A 19,736-nucleotide genomic window follows, 5' to 3' on the forward strand; every position below is an offset into this window, starting at 1 on the left:
TGTTTGTAAAGTATATACTTTGAATAACGAGCAGTGATAAAAGTTTTTCACAATATGTCAAAGACAAAAAAAGGAAAAGGAAAAAGAAAAAAGGGGGAGAGAAACAGCATTTAACAAAAAATACAATGACTTTACAACTTTTTCATATAAAAATCCATTCCTATCTTATATTGTCAAAAGGTGTGAAATTGAGAAGGCAACTAGCAAACATAAATAACAATACTAAGCAATCACAAGCAGTATACACACATTGAAGGTGACATTTTAATCACTTCGGATATTTGCTGGTTGAACAATTAACAGGTAATGGATGGGGCAAGCCTTAGAAATGCTAGGAGATTATCTGTTAACAGTCTTCTCTGTACACAAGAAAAATACACATGCCTTCTTAACAGCCAAGAAAAACTGCAATTTATTAAGTTTCAAAGAATCTTCGTACTCTTGAAAGCAACTTCTGGTGCATGTTTTTAACAATCACATTCTATGAGGAGAAATAACATTAAAAGCCACAAACTTTTAAAAACTTTTCATCTCAGAGTTACAGACATCTTGAATTCAAAATTAAAGGCAAAACATTAAAATAAAATAAAAAATAAAAATTCAACAGGAATTATTTTAAAAATGTCCATCTCCAATTTTAAATGATTGTGAGTTCTTTTTCTACAATTCATTACTAAACTTTAGCATGGAAAATTGTATTGACTATTTCAATCCGCACATAGGCACATATGTATTTTATATATAAATATAATATGTGTGTGTGTGTGTGTGTGTTAAAAGAGAGATATATACACAATACATATGTAGAGTGCGTGTAATGAGAATGAGATGCAATCACTCTGAGAAAAGGGTATTCAGCTAAATACACTATGAAAACTTGAGAAAACACAAGTCTGGAACCCAATCTGTGCATAGTTCATGATCCTCTAAAAAACCAGCTTTTGTTGATTTGCAATTTTGCAGGACCCTTTTTAATTCGACAAAACCATTAAAAAGCTAACCTTTAACAAAACAAAACGTAATGCACAAGTTTCCTGATCCAAGCAGTCAGGGAGCACAAATGTTCATATAATTTCTAAAAACATACTCAAAGGGTATGTTATTCCATTGTCTTTCTTCCTTTCAAAACAATCAAAAACATTGATCATTTTTAAACATAAAGCAATTTTTAATATATAAAGCACTCTTCAAACATCTATTTCTTTTGAGTCCATTATTTGGTAAATATGTAACTGCTACACATTAGATTAGGTATTTTTCTTCTTCTCTTACTGTCTTTTTTATTTTGTTTTTGTATTCTTTTTTTAATAATATCTTCAGTGCTAGGAGTTGGGTTTAAAAAATACATGAAATGGTGTGGAGTTGCTCCTCGGGAAACCCGGCTTTCCTGAGACATCTTCCACCATGTGCAAGATAGTGATCACAATATTTTTCGCCACTCTGACGAAGATGAGGGGAAAAAAAAAAAAAAGAGTACACAGCAATGGCCAAAGAAAAGGATCAACAACAACAACAGTAACAACAACAGTAACAACAACAAACACTGTTCAATCCCAGAGCTCTGAAGTAGCATATCTTCATTCTGAAAATAGGTTTCTTTATGATGGAAGTCTTTTTTTTTTCTTTTTTTTTCAATTCCTTTTTTTATTTTAAAGTTTGAAGGAGGAAAAAAAAAAGGTTTGTAAACAGGTGGGAGCTGAAATCGTAGGCTCCTCCAAAAGCAGTCAAAACCTATGTCCAAGTGCTTGTTTCTGTTCCGGCTTGCAGGGAACCATCCACTCTTTACAAGTATTTATGGCCACAGTTCAACAAGAGTTTTTTTTTTCCTTTTTTTTTTTTAAACTTTATATTCCGAATGGGAAAAAAATGGTGCAATACTCTGGTAATTATTTTCTTGCATTAGTCCACAATAAAAAGCTGCTAAAGGTAGATATACATATTATTCTCCAGAGATACACACTGTAAGTTTTTAAAATGCGGTAAGAGTCCTTGAGTAAACATTTACACGTGAATTGTCGCCAGCCCCTCCTATCAGTTTTTTTTTTAATTTTTCTTTTAAAAAAAAACAAGTAGGATTAGCTACAAGAAGGGCTGTGGACACTCAGTGCAAAGTTAGAAGCTAATAACAATTAAACATTTGACCAATAAGCAAATCAAAAGCATATACTGAAAAAGAAGAAAAGAAAAAAGGTCACACAATTTGTTAAGTTGTACACCTGGCACACACACACATCCATACGTTCACACATCAGTTCAATTTTTCCCCAATGCATACACGTAAGAAAGAACCAAAAAAAAAAAAAAATTCCTAGAGCCTGTTCTTTTGTTTTCTGATGCCAACCTGGAAGTGTAATAATAGAAAGTGTTCACATTTTGTTATTGGCCTGCTGGATTCAAGTATAATTGCATGTTTGATATGTTAATTTTTCTTTCTTTCTTTCTTTCTTTCTTTCTTTCTTTCTTTCTTTCTTTCTTTCTTTCTTTCTTTCTTTCTTTCTTTTTTCTTTCTTTTTTTTTTTAAAAAACTTTGAACTATTTGGGGGGAGAATTAAAAAAAAATGACACAAAAAGTAATGAAACAAGTGTAATGTGCATAGGCAGGACCCACGGGAGTAGTGGACCTGGATATTCCACCCCACCTCTCAATCCAAGTCATCCAGCCAAGGGGGTTAAGATTTGTTCCCCAATGCTGCTGACAGGCTGGTCGAATGCCACTCCCACTGATTACTGGATCCGCCTCTGGTAATGTGCATAATTATCACAGGCTCATTTTAAATAGGCTTTCTCACCTCCCCTTCATCCCCCCCCCAACTTCCCCAAGTTGATAAAATAACCCTTTCCAGCCCAAATTCTGAAAAGTGCCCTTCATGATAGAACTAGTCTAAGCAGCTTGTATACGTCTTTAAAAACACCATACAAACATAAAAATAAAATTAAAAAGCTGTTGGAAAAAAACCCACACAAAATCTATCATTAGCACATGACACTGACCAAAGGGAGCCCATACTGTTATGCAAACAGTTCACAAGGACTCCAGCAGAGTTTCATAGTCGAGATTAGACAGAGGTACTAAAAAAAGGGCTGCCAGTCTGATCTATTAAAGCTGGATCCTTCGTGATGCCCTGGACTGGAAAGGGTTACTGTTATTTTTTTCCTTTAGTGCTGATGATTGTTACTTCCATTTTGTTTTTCTGGCGTCCTAGATGGACTCCCCGCTGAGAAGGTCCCCTGGGAGCAGAGTATTCAAAGGCGTTGGGCTTCCGATAACCCTGCCGTCATCGGTGCTGGGGGGACCCCAAAGGCTGCTTGAATACTGAGGGACCCCACCCCAGAGCAGATCGCTGCTCCCTTTCCCACCAAGGCAGGGGGTATTCCAGTGGCCTGCATCATTGCGCACCATTCCATGAGAACTGCTTGTGGAGCCCAAACGTGTCTGAGTGGTTCCAGTGTTGGACTGCCAACTGGAAGTGGGGGGCAGTGGCTGGCCTTGTGCTAAAAAACGGTTCACTTCCTCTTCTCCAGCGAACTCAGCCAAGATGGTAGTGTTCCCCAAAACGCACCTGAAAACAGAGAGAAAACTCAATGGGAAACTGCTGAGGCACACTTTCCAGGGCCCACATATTTATTCTGACTCCAATATATGCATTCCCTTAAATGTCAAATATTATTCAAGAGCTAGATCATTCTTTGAAAAATAATTGCAAATATTACAGTGGCAAACCTGACCAAGAGGCTTTGAATTTAATATGGGATGTAACATTGCAGACATCTAGATTGATATCTGAGGATAATAGGGAAGTCTTAAGCAGAAACAATCTTGGTTTAGTCTTTTTTTATAGGATTGTAAAGGTGACTGGTCACATAATGCCCTGTCCCTCTATACTTCATCCTTCTTTGTTCACTATTCAGACCTCCTTTTTCTTCTCTAAGGCAATAATTAAGTATATCGCAAGCCAAGTAAATACACCACCCTTGAAAAACAGTAAATACTGAATAAAATGACATACATATGCAGAGACTTCTGAGCCTTTGCTGCTTCTTCCTTGGAACTGTATCGGACCACAGCATTCCCTTGAGTCAGGTTCAGATGGAATGTAATAAGAGGACCATGTTGCAAGCATAGAGTACGCAGTGTAGAGCCATCAATCTAATTGGGGAAAGCAAAAAAATATGTGAGGGATTTCTCCCTCCTCCCCCCGCCCCAGTGGCATTACTATTTTGACAAACAGAAGGTAGCTCTTTAATAAAAGAGTCAAAACTGTATCATAAAAAATATAAATAAAATGCTGTAGATTCCTCCCAGAGATTTAATGTATTGATGAAACAACACCTCCATCTTCCTCTCTCCCTGCCTGAACAGGCATATCTACAACTGAGCTATTTCTGGAGCTTCCCTTCAGGGACAGGCTACTTTTGTTCAAGCTCTGTCTTCTGTAGATTAGAACCCTACCACTCCCAGTTGGTGAAAACCTCCAGAGAAGTGATGGGAAGTTGGGTTAGAGCTCTGATGAATGCATCATTGAGGGATGGAATGGTACCACCAGCCTTGAAATAGGCATCGGCGTGTTTCCTGTTCAAGAAGCCACCATTTGACCCAGATAGTTTGGAAATCTATCAACAATTTCTAAACTTCCTTTTATTATGCAGGTTGTTGAGAAGGCAGTCGGGCTGCAGTTGCAGAGGGCCCTGGAAGAAACAGATTATCTGGACTTTTTTAGTTGAGTAAACTCTTTCAGGCTAGGGTACTGTATTGAGAACACATTGATTGCTCTTGTTGATGATGTGTGGAGAACCAGGATTATGTAACATTCTTTATCCTCCTTGATTTCTCAACTGTGTTCAATACCACTGATCATGATATTGTTCTGGACCATCTCTGGGAGTTGGGAGTGGGAAGCAAGTGTTACTGTAGTTCTCCTTTCCCTGAAGCCAGTTCTAGTTGGTGGTGGTAGGAGGGAAGAGTTCAAGCCAGAAGGTGCTACAGTGTTGGGACTTGCAGGGGTCAACTCTCTTTCCTCTACTCTTTTACAGGTGCATAAAGCCACTGTGAGAGGTCATATATTGACATGGAGTCAGGTAGCATCAGTACACTGATGATATTCATTTCTTTATTAAGGCACTGGACTGAATAGATGTGGTCAAAGTGCTGTCCCAATCCCTTGAGGATGTTAGGGTCTGGATGGGGAGGAACAAACTCAGTCTCCATCTCCACAAGGCAGACTGTGGAGTGAGTTCAGAGGCCATCTGTGTCTGGGAATACTCCATTTTTGGTTCTAGACAGAACTGAGCTCCCCATTTTTTAACTGGTTCAGCATCTGAAGATCTTCCTTTATTCATTCATTCATTCATTCATTCATTCATTCATTCATTCATTCATTCATTCATTCATTTAATCAAATTTCTCCCCCGCCCATTTCCCCCCAATGGGGGACTCTGGGCGACTTACAAAAAACATTAAAACCATAAATATATATAAAATACAAAATACATCTAAAATTTATTATATTATAAAAATATTCATTGTTCTTGCTCAATGAGCAAGTGGCAGTTGTGGCCAGGAGGATGCACAACTCCATTTTGTGCACCAGTTTTTACTGGAAAGCAATCTGCATGGGACTGTCCTTGAAGACCATCCAAAAGCTATAGCTGAAGCATGCAGCAGCTCAAATATTTATTGGCATTCTTTATATTGCCTATGTAACACTGTTACTTTGAGAACTGCAATGATTAGTAGTGGCTTTCTGGGTTTAATTCAAGGTGCTGGTTGTCATCTTTAAAGCCCTACAAATGGCTTAGGATCTGGTTATCTTTACTGCTCCCAGTCATATCTGCTAACCCAGGGAGGTCAGGGACAGAGGGCTTTCTTAGATATCCTACTCTTAAGAGAATGAATCATTAGGGACCATGAAACTGGGCCTTTCTTGTTGCTGTCTCTCTCTTGTTTTATCCCCCTATAGTTACAATAATCCCAACCCTTATTGAATTCAGGAAGGCCATCAATATCTGGCTGTTCCAAGAAGCCTTCAAGGAGTGAAGTGCAGATGGCCCCCATGCAGTTGGTGTTTATTTGGGAGAGGGTTTTTGTAGCATGTCAGGATATTGATTGTTAATATTGTTTCTGAAAAACAATGTTATCGTTTTGGCACCATAACTGAACTATATATTTGGCTTTCAGCAATCTAAAATTTGAATTTGACTGATGGATCTCTCCTTTCAAGCTAAAAAACTCAAAAGGTTCACATTTCAAGGCAATATATATATATTTATAATTAATGGGTGTTGCACATGTTTATGATCACATAACTTAAGACATTAATGAGGTTAGGACTGAATAAGAACACAGTACAATGTCTTGCATGCACAGTGCTGAGATACTATGCTGCCTGAGTGCTATCCTTGCAATTAATATATAAAAATGTCAAGTAGGCCAATCCTACAACTTGCTGCTTCAGAAATAAAATGCTTAAAATAGAAAGCTCCAATAGTTACGCTATCAAAATTTCATAAAACACACCAACAGCAGCAGGGTCTAAGGATTTACAAGTACAGTGCCAAATATTTTTTATGGTTCTTCTAACATACAGAAAGTTTCATTTACCTGGGGAGTGAGGTTACGGAGAACTAGCCAGCTACTTGTTCTTCCTGAGCTGTCAGTACTCCAGGCTGAGCCTACAACAGAACAAAGAAAACATGAGGGAAAGTCCAACCCAACAACTGAAAAGAGAGCAGAACATATAGGACACAAACCTGAGGAGTACATTTTCTAGAATGACTTAAGCTGACTCTTAAATACATTGCTGAGAAGTTTCCATTATGACTGACTGACTGACTGACTTCCTTCCTCCCTCCCTCCCCTCCTCCCTGTTTTTTTGTGCTAAATTAATCCACAGATTAAAACATTAGAAAAAATTCAAGTACTAATACTTAAATTGTGGTTAGTGGTTGGGAAACAAATGGAAGGGAAAGGGAGGATCTATCTATCCCCAGAAAGGTTTTATCTTTTCTTTCATTATGTCTTCTTTAAAAAATCTGTATGTATTAGTCATTTTTTGTTTTATCTCATCTCTCTTCTTAGTTTCTGTTGTATTTTAATATTTTTACAGTAATACATATTTTAAAAAGTAAAATATAAAAGAAAAAAAAGCAGTTAACCTGAAAGTTGCACAATGATAGACATAGACAAATTATAGACATTAGGACTTATAAGATGAGGACAATTTCTTTTTCAGCCTTGGCTTGATTCTGGTAAAAACAAAATATGCTGCTTCAAATTTTTCAATTGCATCAATTACAAAAAAGGCCCATCTTAAGTAAGGTAGGTTACTATACTTAACTCAAAGCTAGAAATCCTGCTATTAATCCAGCAAAGAAAGCTAATTAAAAACTAAGTATGCTATATTTGAAACTGGGACGCTTAGGACTACCAGTTCAGGGTTGTAAAACTCTAGATGACCATTAGATAGCAGCAAAGAGATCCAGAAAATTCTAGCAGATTTTGCAAGCTAAATCTGGTAACCATATGAGTATTAGATATCCATTTCTACAGTACATGGATAAAATAATATTGTAATTGAAATTGTCAGTTTGTATTCCTCCTCTCTTCTTCCCATATCTAATTCCTCATTGACTTCTCCTTTGTCTTTCATGTATCTCTATTGCCTTGAGACAGAACAGAACAGAATGATGGTATATAATCTGATCCTTAAGCTGTGTCTTAACTGGCTGAAACCCACAAGAAAAGTACTGCATTTCAATGTAGACTTGTTTACATTTCTGTTAGTGCAATCCAAGCCATACATACATACATATATACCTATATAAATATATAAAAGGTACCTCAGTGTAATACAATCTATTTATAGGTATGTCTGTATAGGGTTGTAGAATAAATTAAATAATTCAGAATCTAAACAGAAGGGAGATGCATCTGAACAGAGTGACTGACACCGACAATGTTGCACTGTCAGCCCATAGAGGCAGACCAGACTTGGGAACCAAAGTTATTAATACTAAAACTACTTTATTATAGGGTTACAGTAACAGAATCTTGCAAGTCTGAAAGCGCCTTCTCTCTTCCTGCCTTTATTTACACGAGAACTAGGGAGGGACAAGTCTGAGACATCTTCTCAAATTACATTACTGCTTTGGACTCAAATTTCTTTTATCTGACCATTGTCTTGGTTGCAGCTCTTCCTCCTGTTCCTCGAGGTTATTCTCACATCCCATTATATGAACTGACTTTTAGGTCAAGATTTTCTACATAAAAAAGCCTAAACACAAAGCAAATATATATTGTATTTATTTAGCCAATAAAAAGGCGTTTGACTGACCCAGGTTCTAATCCACCCTTAGCCATGGAGGTTCATTGGGTGTGTTTAGATTAGTTACCCCTTTCAGCCCAAACAGTTGTGTTTGTGGGAAAAAACTGAATGCGAAAGTCTTATATATGCTGCCTTAAGCTCTTGAAGGAAAGGCATATATAATCTATGCAGTTAAGTCAAAAGAAAAAAAGAAAAAAAGAAACCAGGAATACCAGAGGAGTAAGAGCTGGTCCAGCCCAATGGGCTGGCACCCCAGGTAGACGATGGCTTGGTGTTTGTTAAGCCTGGAGGTGGCCTTGTAGGAGCTGTAGTGTTCCTGGGTACCTTCCAGAGTTCATGTGACAAAGAGGCTTGTGTGTGAGAAATTGGGCCAGAAGACCACGTTGATTTGATGTCTGACAATTTACCTGTAACAGAGAAATACAGTTCATTTGTTTGTCAGAATGTAGAGTTTGAGACAATCTGGGATCCCCAGGTTTCTGCTCTCCCATATATAAACATGGTGAACTTCAAACAAACAGTGATCAATACATTGCTGATCTTTACTAACGCTTTTCAGTTTTCTGCTGCGTAAATCTCATTAATCCATCAAAGATTCCCAGAATGGTCTCCAATTAGGAAGGTATAAGATATGATATTCATCTAGCATCATGACTTCAGAATAAATCCAATTGTTTACCAATTTCAAGCATATAATATCATTTTACTCTCCCAGCCCCAACAGAAAAGGAAAGAAATTTCTAATTTTCATGAATTATACAGAAGCTACTTTGGGATCCACAAAGATCCTTGGGAAAGACTAGCAAGGGGCTGCAAATTCAGTTAATAGCAGTGTATACCTCACAGAGTCAACAACTGGCTTGATTCCCTTAGCCACTGAAGTGCCTAGTAAAAACAAAGTATATTCTACAAGCCTAATCTCTGAATTACAGAAACTATAATAAGACTGAAGGTATACCCAATGAGTGGTAGATTAGGGTCCCTTCAGCTTCAGATATGTTCTGTAGGCAAACTCCCTTTCTTGTCCCACCATGTTTTATCTCTTTTTTCCCTTCTCCTCTTTCCAAAAAGGAGACCCAAGTATAGATATGTGAAGTCATTACTAACAATTACTCCTAGAATAATGGTGGGCAAACTTTGGGTGTCTGGGGGTTGCACTTAATATTTTATGGTTAGCATGTGGAAGCAAAGTGGGTTGAGCCAGGAGTTTTCCATTTTTTTCCCTTTGCATTTTTCTGTCTCTATATTAATTTTTAATTAATTTTAAAACTATTTTAGGGCTAACATTGTGTTTTTTCATTTCCCATCACAACCTGGCAGAAAACAATGCTACCAGTTTTTGATAACTGTGATCAAACATGATTTTGGGGATGCCAAAAAAAAAAAAAAAAAAAGAGTTCAGGGAGCTGCATGAGCTCTATGGCCTCAGTTTGCCCTCCACTACCTTAGAGGCTCTCTAACTATTTTTAGATGATCTGGAGAATGCATCAGGCACAGCCTAATAATATGTTAAACTTCCTTTCCCTATTAAAAGAGAATGGGAAAGTGAGGAAGAAGGATAACATGCAAAACCGGAGGAAGCTAGATGCGAAGACTTCAACTTGTTTCATTTACTATTTTCATTTATCCATTAACTATCACAGGGAATGAAGAAGAGGCGCTTCTCAAAGCTTTCACCAGATAGTCCTTATCACAAAAGATTCATGCCTGTAATCACATATTTCTGACTAATTTTTATCATCACTATCACAAATGTGCTAACATTTACACAATTTGAATTTCTACACCAGATGATAAATCTACAGTGAAACATCTGAAAGCTGATTAAGGTAACAAAATCATATATTCAAACATCAATCATATGAATAAACCATACTTGGATGTCAGTTAATAGAAATATAGCATAACAGATTATCACTGAAATATTTCCCAACGTCTATAAAGGAAAGGGGTTGATACACAGCCTAAAACTGCAAGCCTGAACACACTTTCTAATATATTATATATACTGAATTGTGTTATAAGCATTAAGTTTAAATAAAAAGAACACTCCCACTGTATGCCATCATCTAAGTATGGCTTCTCCCACAATTTGTCTCAGTTATCATGCTTGTATGAACTAGGTTGCTGCCAATATGCAGTTATTTCTCCATTTCCAGAAAGATCAATTCTTTGCATAGAAACAGTAAATCCTGAAAAATCAACCTTAGGATCTGAATCAAGTTCGATGCAGAAGAAAAAAAAAGGCACACCAAAGGAAAGGGCATACTTGGTAAAATAAATGGCAACTATTTGCTTATTTTGAAACCTTTTGAACTGAAGGTTCAGTAGAACTTTCAAATTTTATCTTTTAACTGCCAATTTAATTAAATTAAGATTAATTAATCTAATTAATTCCAACTGGAATTAAAGATTAAGATGAGTCTTCAGATATCTATGGACGTGGTTACAGGTAATTTGAATCAGGGAGGGTAGCAACTGTAAAGGCTAATGTGACAGAGAGGAGGAAATAGATTTATATGTGGCTGTAGAGAAGTTGTTCCATGTTCTTTTTCCATGTTAAGATGAAATCTAATCCTTTTAGGTAATTCAGTCTACAAACCAAAATAAAACAATGTCATGACAACAGACTGCAATTTTGAAGGACTGATGAGATGTTAATTACCTTACTTTTATTCAGTCAACCAATTAAAAAGACATACTACAGAATTATAGTATTGATGGTATTTTGGATGGCTCCCAGAAATTATGTTTATTTTAATTCTAGGTCTAATTCTTTAATTATTCTTATTCTTTATTTCTGGGTCCCATCCTGGAAATTGGGGGAATCCCATCACCTCAGGTGGCAAATTAACTATGACTAGCAAAGACAGACTGAAAAATAGCTCAGATGCACAAATACAACAAACTCCTCAAGAGCTGCTGCTGAGGAAGAAAGTAGCCAGCATATTCTTTCAGCGACAGTACTGGGTCCAATATTATCTGATAAACAATATGCACTGAGCTAGAAAAGGCAGGTCCATAGTTTTCACCATTTATGCATGTTTTTTTTAATTTGCTTTTTCCAACCCACCAATGAGTGCATGATGAGGACCACAGCTGGCATTTTTGCCTTAAATCATGTAAAACATTAGGCAGATGATGATGAAGATTATTGTTTGTTAATAAATCAGGCTATCTATTGTTTGGCAAGATATTTTACGTGTACTATGGAACATTCTTGTTTCCACAATACAGGTGAGTCATATTTTTCTTACTGTTGGGTATATGATGCCTGTTTTAAGCCTTTATAAGCCACCTAGAGTTCCTTGGTGATGGAGATGGCTATAAATACACAAGATGTGATAAAAAGCATGAATAAGAGCACTATGTCAGAGTTTAGAGATCGACAAAAACACACACAATTAAGTGTGTTGCTGCTTTCAAGTATCTTTCTCCCACACCCTCCTCATGAATCTTTGAATTCCCACTTGCACTAATGGTCTAGGAATAAGATGACTGCCAGCATCTTGAAAACTGCTAGGTAAGTGCAGAAGCTATGGACATTCAGCCTTACACAAATTGATCATGACCACCTTGATTACTTCTACTCTTTTCAAGACATAGTTGAGAAAAGGATGGAGAGACGGCATGGAAGAGCAGAAGACACTGTCTCTTTGGATCAAGTTATCCTCCCAAAATAAGATGTTCAATGTTGGACAGACTGTGTTCTTTACTGCATAACTTCTGTTGGCAACTGTATGTATACTAGGTGTATGAGAAAAAGGTTTATGTCCCGAAATTAGTTTAACAGAAATTAGCATTATACTGAATGACTGTTTCTCATCCTGAAGCAATGCATATCCTGGTATTGCCAGTCTCATGTATCTCCATTACATATTCACTATTGCTAAATTCCTAGGATAGTTAATTGAACAAAGGAGCCCAGTATGCACAAGAAGCACACCTGTGGTATCATCGTTACAGCAAAGAACAGAGGCCTTGTCAAAACCTCCTCTCCCAGGGGCCTCTAAGAAGAAAGGCCATTGGTCATACCTGCAATGCTGCTGAAAGAGCTACTGTAGCCGGAGGCACTAAGTGGCCAGGCACTCGATGAAGGCAGCGTGGCATTCTGAGATGATGTTGGGGATGACCCTGCAGAACCAGCAAAGAAGCAACTAAGAAAGATGGGCAGAATGGTGTCTACGATAGCATATGCAATTCTCACACCATCACATGCAAACAAAAATCATGCAAGGGAAGATGCTAGTCCAGCCCTGCCTTGGAAGTCTAGCCATGAAATGTTATAGAAAGCATGATCCAATGCAGTGAACTCATTATAAAAGGACAACACAGAGACAAAGATGATGGTGTTCATGCAGAAATATATACCCCTTAACTGTTCTTAACTTTGTCATATTCAATGACATTCACTGCCATTGTATCTACTAGTTATGAATTGCATATGAAAAATATGAAAATGCAGCCATGCTAATTATGATGAATCTGCCTTGCATTCTATGCTAGGCATTTTCAGAAGAAAATGCACATCACTGTCCCATTTGCCTTTAAGAATCCCTGCAATGACCATCATTGATCAATCTTGTCCCCTCACACTCCTGCAGGTTTGCTGAAATGTGTGTTCTAGCAAGCCTGGCTACAACAATGGATACTCAATATTATACCACATCACAGGGTAAATTTATGATTGCTGCATTATGCAAGGAGACATTGAAAACCAAATGTCAGATTCTACGCAATAGACTTGCTGAAAACCATCCACCTTTAAGATGATCATACTGCTACAAACCATCTGGAATTCTAAATCTATTGTCATGCTTGTTTGAGAAAGTGACACAAATCATTTCAGAATGTATATATGCGTCTTGGTAAAAAATGTAAACATGATTCTTATATCCATGTCTTCTGCCTAACGTGCACTTCAACAAATAAACTTTAGTATAAAATCTTTCCAAATAATCCAATCTAGTAATACACAATTTACTACTGTTACTTTACCAACAAAAACATCTATTCTAATTAATCAAGAATGAATGCAACATCACTCCCACATTTTAAGTAGTTTGCACATCACAAAATATGTTCAAAGATCAGTGCAGAAATGACTGTGTCTGATTTAGGGGATGTGAAGAAATCCTTCGAAATACATGGCCTGCTTATGACATATTACTATAAAATCTGTGATTAGTGTACATTAGCTGCAAGTATATTCAATCCTGAATTCATCCTCAAACTTAAACATAAAACATAATTAGAAAATTATGTATTCTAATTAGGTTTTAAAGGCTTTTTAACATTTGATGTCTTAAGCATTCCATTGGATAGAAAGGTGGAGTATAAATTAATAAAATAAATACATTTTTTCCATTGAAAACAGATGGCATGATTCAAATACTCTGTGGAAGCAGCATTTATAAACACATGATGCTATTAGGATTCAGTAGAAACTTAGTTTATTCCCACTCCCCACTGAAATATTGAAAACTGCACAGACCATGACGGAACATTAAGATAAATAACACATTTCTGTATTCTTCCAATATGCCCATCCATGCCACCTTCTCTATACCTAACTCTAAGCATAAGTAACTTGTACTACGTTGCATAAAGAAAGTGAGCTAGAGATATATAGATGCTCCATTCCCCCTGATCTATCATACTGCCTAGAAGGGGGAAGTTGTCTTTTGCATACCAGTGCTATAAAAGATGTACATGGATGATATTCAAACTATATAAAATCAGAAAATAAAAAATGGAAACCTAAACTTCATTCCAATTATAATGCAAATAAAATTTACACAATTTTATGTGAACTTTTATGTTAACCGAACATCCAGATTTTAGGTTTATAATAATGCACATATAGCCTGAATTAAAAAATAATGTATATTTTGAGTCTCCATTTGACTGAACATGCATTTTGACACAGTAAACACACAGAAACCTGGTTGCAATTCTTCTTCACAGTATCCCTGACACTCTACTGTGCAACCATTCTGCATCAGGAAGTAAGGCCTGAAGAGGGCTTCTACTTCTTTTCATTGGAAAGTAAAAGTATCTGTGCAGCTAGGACCATATGAATATCCTCTTTAGACCTTCCACATGAATAAAGGAAGGCTGAAAAATAAAAAAAAAATCAACCCCCCATCGTAGTCTAAAAATCTTGAGTATAGGTCCTCTGGTAGCTTCCATGCTTTTGGGAATCTATATGGGAAGTGATCAACCTGCTAATATGATCTCTATTTGTGGTACAGGTAGTCCTCGCTTAACAACCATTTGTTTAGTGGCCATTCAAAGTTACAATGGTGCTAAAAAGTGACTTACAACTGGTGCTCGAAGTTATGACCATCCCAGCACCCCTGCAGTCATGTGATTGTGATCTGGGCACTTGGCAACCAGCTTGCACTTACGACGGGATCCTGTGATCACCACTTATGATCTTCCCAGGAGGCTTCCAACAAACAAGGTCAATGGGGAAAACTGGATTTGCTTAATGACCATATGATTCGCTTAACAACCTTGGTGATTTGCTTAATGACAGCTGCAAAAAAGGTTGTAAAATTGGGTCCAATTTGCTTAACCACCACCCCACTTAACAATCAATTTTATGGTCCCTATTGTGGACATTAAGTGAGGAGTCCTCAACTTAGGACTGGTTATTTAATGGCTGTTCAAAGTTATGATGGCCTTGGAAAGGGTGCTTTATGACCTGTAAAACACTTATGGCCATCATAAAATGTTGCCCCACTCCCCCACGGTCACATGACTGCATTTTGGGCACTTGGCAACTAGTTCACATTTACAACTGGTTGCCAAGTACCCTGCAATCATGTGATTGCCATCTGCAATCTTCTCTACTGGCTTCCCCAGAAAGTCAAGCTGGCAAGGAGGTTGCAAGTAGAAGGGATGAAATCCTTCTGAGGGCTGCAAGAATGGAGCTGAAATCTTCAGGATCTGAGCTGCATTCCTGCAGCCCACTGAAGGATTTCCCCTCTGCGGACAGAGGGGAAACACTTTGGCGGGCTACAAGAATGTTTGAAAGTGGAAGGGCTGTCTGCCAGGAGGATTTCAGCTCTGCATGGAGCTGTAATACTTCAGCAGGCAGCAATTTCGCTCTGTCTGCTTAATGACCCGGGAGACTGCTTAATGACTACAACTTGGAGTGCCTGGATTGCGATTGCTGAGTGAAGCAGTCACATGGGCATCTCGCTTAACGACCGCTTCGTTCAACGATTTCGGTCCCAATTGTGGTAGTTAAGCAAGCACTACCTGTAGTCAATCTAGCTTCCCATATTTTTGTTCAGAGAAAATTTGGATCTATAAAAAATAACAGAAAAGATAATACAGTTGCTCCTGTTTGCTGAAAGTATTGGAAATAGGATGTCCTCAAACACTACATATGCATATTTTTGCATATTAATAAAAGGACATTAAAGATGAAGCTACTTCAGCTTTCCTCAGTGTGCACCTAGGCCTGTTATTAAGAAACCCTTCTCTTGAACTTTATAACAAAATATGCCTTCAGTGATGGTAGGACAGAAAGGCCTTTTCCGTCTTAAATCCTAGGCAAGCTCATAGCAAGCTTTTAAATTGCCTGGCATCAAATTATATATGCTTTGTAAATCATAGAGTGTAAAATAATACCCCCCAATACTGATAGACCACTGGTCTATCTGGCATAGTTTTGCTGATACTGGTTGGCAATGGCTTTCCATGATTTAATCTTGACTTCTGTATACAAATGTGAGAAAGAAACCAGTGGTTGGCAAAGTTTTTGTAATATGTCAGTCAAATACTCCCAGTATGAGACTGGTTTTTATTTTGCTTCAGGAAAAAAACAAAACTTTTCCCTTGCAGAATTGATAAGAGCAATAAGGTAAAATACTAAAGGATTCCAGCAGTCAAGCAACATGTTCTTGATTTCCTTTTTTTTTTTTTTTTTTAAATAAGATTTAATAAAAGGCCTAGGGTGAGATACAAATCCAGATCAGAAAGGAAGAAGTTTAATAGCTACCTCCCATATCTTCTTCCTGATAAAAATATTTCCCTAGCCATTATAGGTTTTATTTTGCTTCATGAGGAAAATATATAACAGTTACTCTCACAATACAAGTAGCAGGGGTGAGTGGAGGCAAAAGTGAAAGCAGCACAAAGGATTAATAGAGATCATCTAAAGCTACACAGTTAACATTCCTTCTGTCGTTGCATTCAGCAAACCATTAAACAATTTAAAAGGCAGCAGAAGCTCTGGCTGTGGATTTCTATCAAGTCTGTTTGCAGATTCGGACCCAAAACAGTCCATACAACTCGGCAACAGTTCCATCACAGATCTCTGAATTCAGGGAGAGGAAGAACAAAACGAATGTGTAGACACATTGGACAGATAGATTAGGAGCGTGTAAACTTCTTCAGGCCAAACGGTAATCTGGCCTTTGAATAGTAAGCTAGGGTCATCTTTCAAAAAGTGGTTGGGGCTAAGGACAAATTAGATGAGAATAACAGTTAACGTATTATCTCAGGTATATATTTATTTCCCTTTTCTAGCATATTAAAAATTATGCTTCAGGGGCATCTCTGAAGGGGCTCTGGGAACTGTACACAAGGTTTGGGGAAATGTATGTACATTGTTCACTCTACTTCTGATGCTCCCCTAAAATGTTGGGAAAGTGCTGAAAAACCATGCATTTTTCTAATTCCCTCAATCAGCCAACAGGCAGGCAGAAAAATACAACAAGCCCATTGTGCAGGCAGTGTTAGAAGCAAGGAAAAGTATCACGGGACATATAGAAAGGAAAAACATCAGATATTTACAAATACATGCACATTAATTATTCATCAAGAATCTCAAATCTAACTCCTCTGTATCATGTCCACAAAGTTCACACATATTTCATATAACAAACATTTTAATTTCAAGCTTATTTTCCTTAAAGTGTTGAGCTGGCCAAAGACTTGAAGATTTAACTTCAACAGAAAATTCTTTCTGGCAGCGCATATATAATATACATTTATTCTACTCCCTTTGTGGTGCCTGCAGGTCACCAATGCACATAGATTTTAAGGGTAATCCTGCTCCTCAGTCACTCTTAGCAACACATATTACAACAAGAAGGGAGAATGAATGATTCATTCATTCAGCAACACAACCACATACTCCTAGTAGTATTACAGATTTAAATTAGGCAGTAAAGTTCTCTGCAAAATAAAGCAGCTACCCTTAACTTTTGTTTCTCCTTGCCTCCCACTCCCTGGACATTGTCACTGACACCTCTTCCAGCCTCTGGTAATCTTCAATGTTCAGAAGAAGGAAGGGGATCCTTCCTTTCCTGAGCAAAGGAAGATGATTCCTTCCTTTGCATGAAGGTAGGGAGGGAGGATTATTAATTTCCATCTTCTGAACAAAAGGAGAAATGGGTTCTCCTTCCAAGTCAGCACACATTGGAGTCTATCTAACACTGTTCTACAAGATCCAGTTTGGACATACAGTATGGCCTAATACCATCATCTTTGAAAAAGATCAAATAAAAAGGTGAAACTTTCATTACGAAAGAACTATAACATTTTATATTGCCTTTATATTATAATTCTGGGATCAGAGAGTCTATTTCCTCTCAGTGAAAATAATTATCTTGGTTATTGAAATAACAAGGTAATTACAGAACATTAGCTTGCATCTGAAAGTATGGTTCTATGGCTATACCACAAAGGAGCAGATAGTGAGAGATAAATCCTCACTAGGCCAAGGACAACAGAGCAAGTTCTAGAGAAAAGAAGTTTAAATGAGTTTTACTAATTTTTTTACAGGCTGAAATCTCCAGAGGAATAAAGAAATCTTTCAATTGAACCCCTCAAATTTAAAAGAAACAAGGTATCAGATATTTCAATATGAGCAAGCTCTAGAAAGTACAGAAATATTCTAGCTCAACTTTTAGTTGTACAAGATTGAAGGTCAAACTAGACATGGCAGGAGGCAATACCATCTTTCTCCAATTTCTTCTTTTCAAGTAATAATTAAAAAGTAATTCAGCATTAGGAGGCTGTGAAATTAAGCAGAGAAGATGGGGCTTAAGAAGATGGGGCTGTACCTGAGTGTATCTTCTTTTCTAAAGAAAGAAACAGCCAGGGAGAATTTTGAGTGTAAACCTACCCCTGCCAAAAAAAAGTTACTGAAGAAAGGCCTCTAATCCCACTATTCCACTGATTAATATTTAATTATCAAAGCTGTTTTGGGGTTTAACCAGCTGAAGATGCACACCACTATATAACTTGGCAATTCTGAGCCTGAACACAGTCTAGCATCTACTCTAAAAATACAGATGTGAGAAGAGAAACAATAAATGCAATAGAACAAATGAATGTGACAGTACCTCCACTCTTGAGTAAATAGCGATTGACATCCTGTATGGTGGTGTTAATTGTAGGACCCGTAGGAACACTTCCAGGGGTAACATCAGGATCATTTTCAGGGTCAATGTTTTGTAATCCTTTCCATGGTACTCCAGGATGAAATTCTGCTTGGCAAAATAAGATGAAATCAACATTTCACTTCTCAAGAGTCACAGAAAATAGAGATCAATGAAAATTCTCATCTATGGAAGTTTTGGTGGGTAGATTTTGCTGTATATTTTAGAGCTAATTCATTGCTGTTCATTGTTATACTGCTGGGATTTCTGTCATTCTATACGCTTTGTCCAACAACAGTACAAGATAAAAGTATAGTTAAACCATTTAGATAAAACTTCAAAAGAACATTTCTCAGTGGATCCTGAACGAGAAAACAATGAGGGAGTTAGGAAATGCATCTCTTTGCCCTTAAAAACACAGTACATACTACATTGAGTTCTCAACAACAATGCATTTCAGGACAAAGGACCTGATGATGTAAATGATTAGGAAAAGTTACACTTAATTCCCTTCACAGACTCTTTGATCCAAAAATTGACTGTTTCCAAGAAAACTGGGGAAACAATATGTGGTATATATAGCAGGCATGAAGTTGGAGAATTCTGGGGGTGGCTGAAATAGGCTGAGCTGGACTAATACATTATAACTATTGGAGTACTGAAGCGATCACCTTAGCTCAGGACAACTTCCTTAAGTTACTTCCAAGCAACATTTCTACAATACTTATTGGAGATTACCTGGTGGCCAGTTAATGCTGGAGCCATTGGAGATTTTATCACTATCAGATTTGGCACGTGACCAGCTATGAGGAACAGCTACAGGAGGACTGGCTGGTGATTCACTATTTTGAATCAGATCATACCGGCCATAAGAATCATCAATGGAGGACTTTCCTGGAGGGCCAATACTCAGACCTCCAGGGATAGCACCTGGAAATGGAAGAAGCATAGGCAAGAGACCATAAATGTATTAACAAAATTAAACGTTGGCTGTGTTTCCTATTGCATTTCA

General features: G+C 37.4%; 1 protein-coding gene across 8 annotated transcripts in view; it reads right to left on the reverse strand.

Moving 5' to 3' along the window:
• Positions 1-242: 242 nt before the first annotated feature.
• Positions 243-19,736, reverse strand: part of TNRC6C (trinucleotide repeat containing adaptor 6C) — a 156,268-nt gene continuing 136,774 nt past the window's right edge. For 6 of the 8 annotated variants that reach the window (XM_025164659.2, XM_025164658.2, XM_007425038.4 and 3 more), the window contains 7 exons: positions 19,463-19,654; positions 18,689-18,832; positions 12,357-12,455; positions 8,534-8,728; positions 6,599-6,669; positions 4,008-4,147; positions 243-3,560 (listed from right to left, as the gene is read on the reverse strand). In XM_025164659.2, the coding sequence (XP_025020427.2) occupies positions 3,200-3,560; positions 4,008-4,147; positions 6,599-6,669; positions 8,534-8,728; positions 12,357-12,455; positions 18,689-18,832; positions 19,463-19,654 (1,202 nt within the window). In that variant the 3' untranslated portion in view covers positions 243-3,199. The remainder of the gene's footprint in view (positions 3,561-4,007; positions 4,148-6,598; positions 6,670-8,533; positions 8,729-12,356; positions 12,456-18,688; positions 18,833-19,462; positions 19,655-19,736) is intronic. The other 2 variants (XM_025164660.2, XM_088133417.1) reach the window with 1 other exon arrangement.

Source organism: Python bivittatus, unplaced genomic scaffold (genome assembly GCF_059951505.1).
Source record: "Python bivittatus isolate LINGU-HERP-01145 unplaced genomic scaffold, Pbiv_v1 ctg000080_np1212, whole genome shotgun sequence".
NCBI lineage: Eukaryota > Metazoa > Chordata > Lepidosauria > Squamata > Pythonidae > Python > Python bivittatus.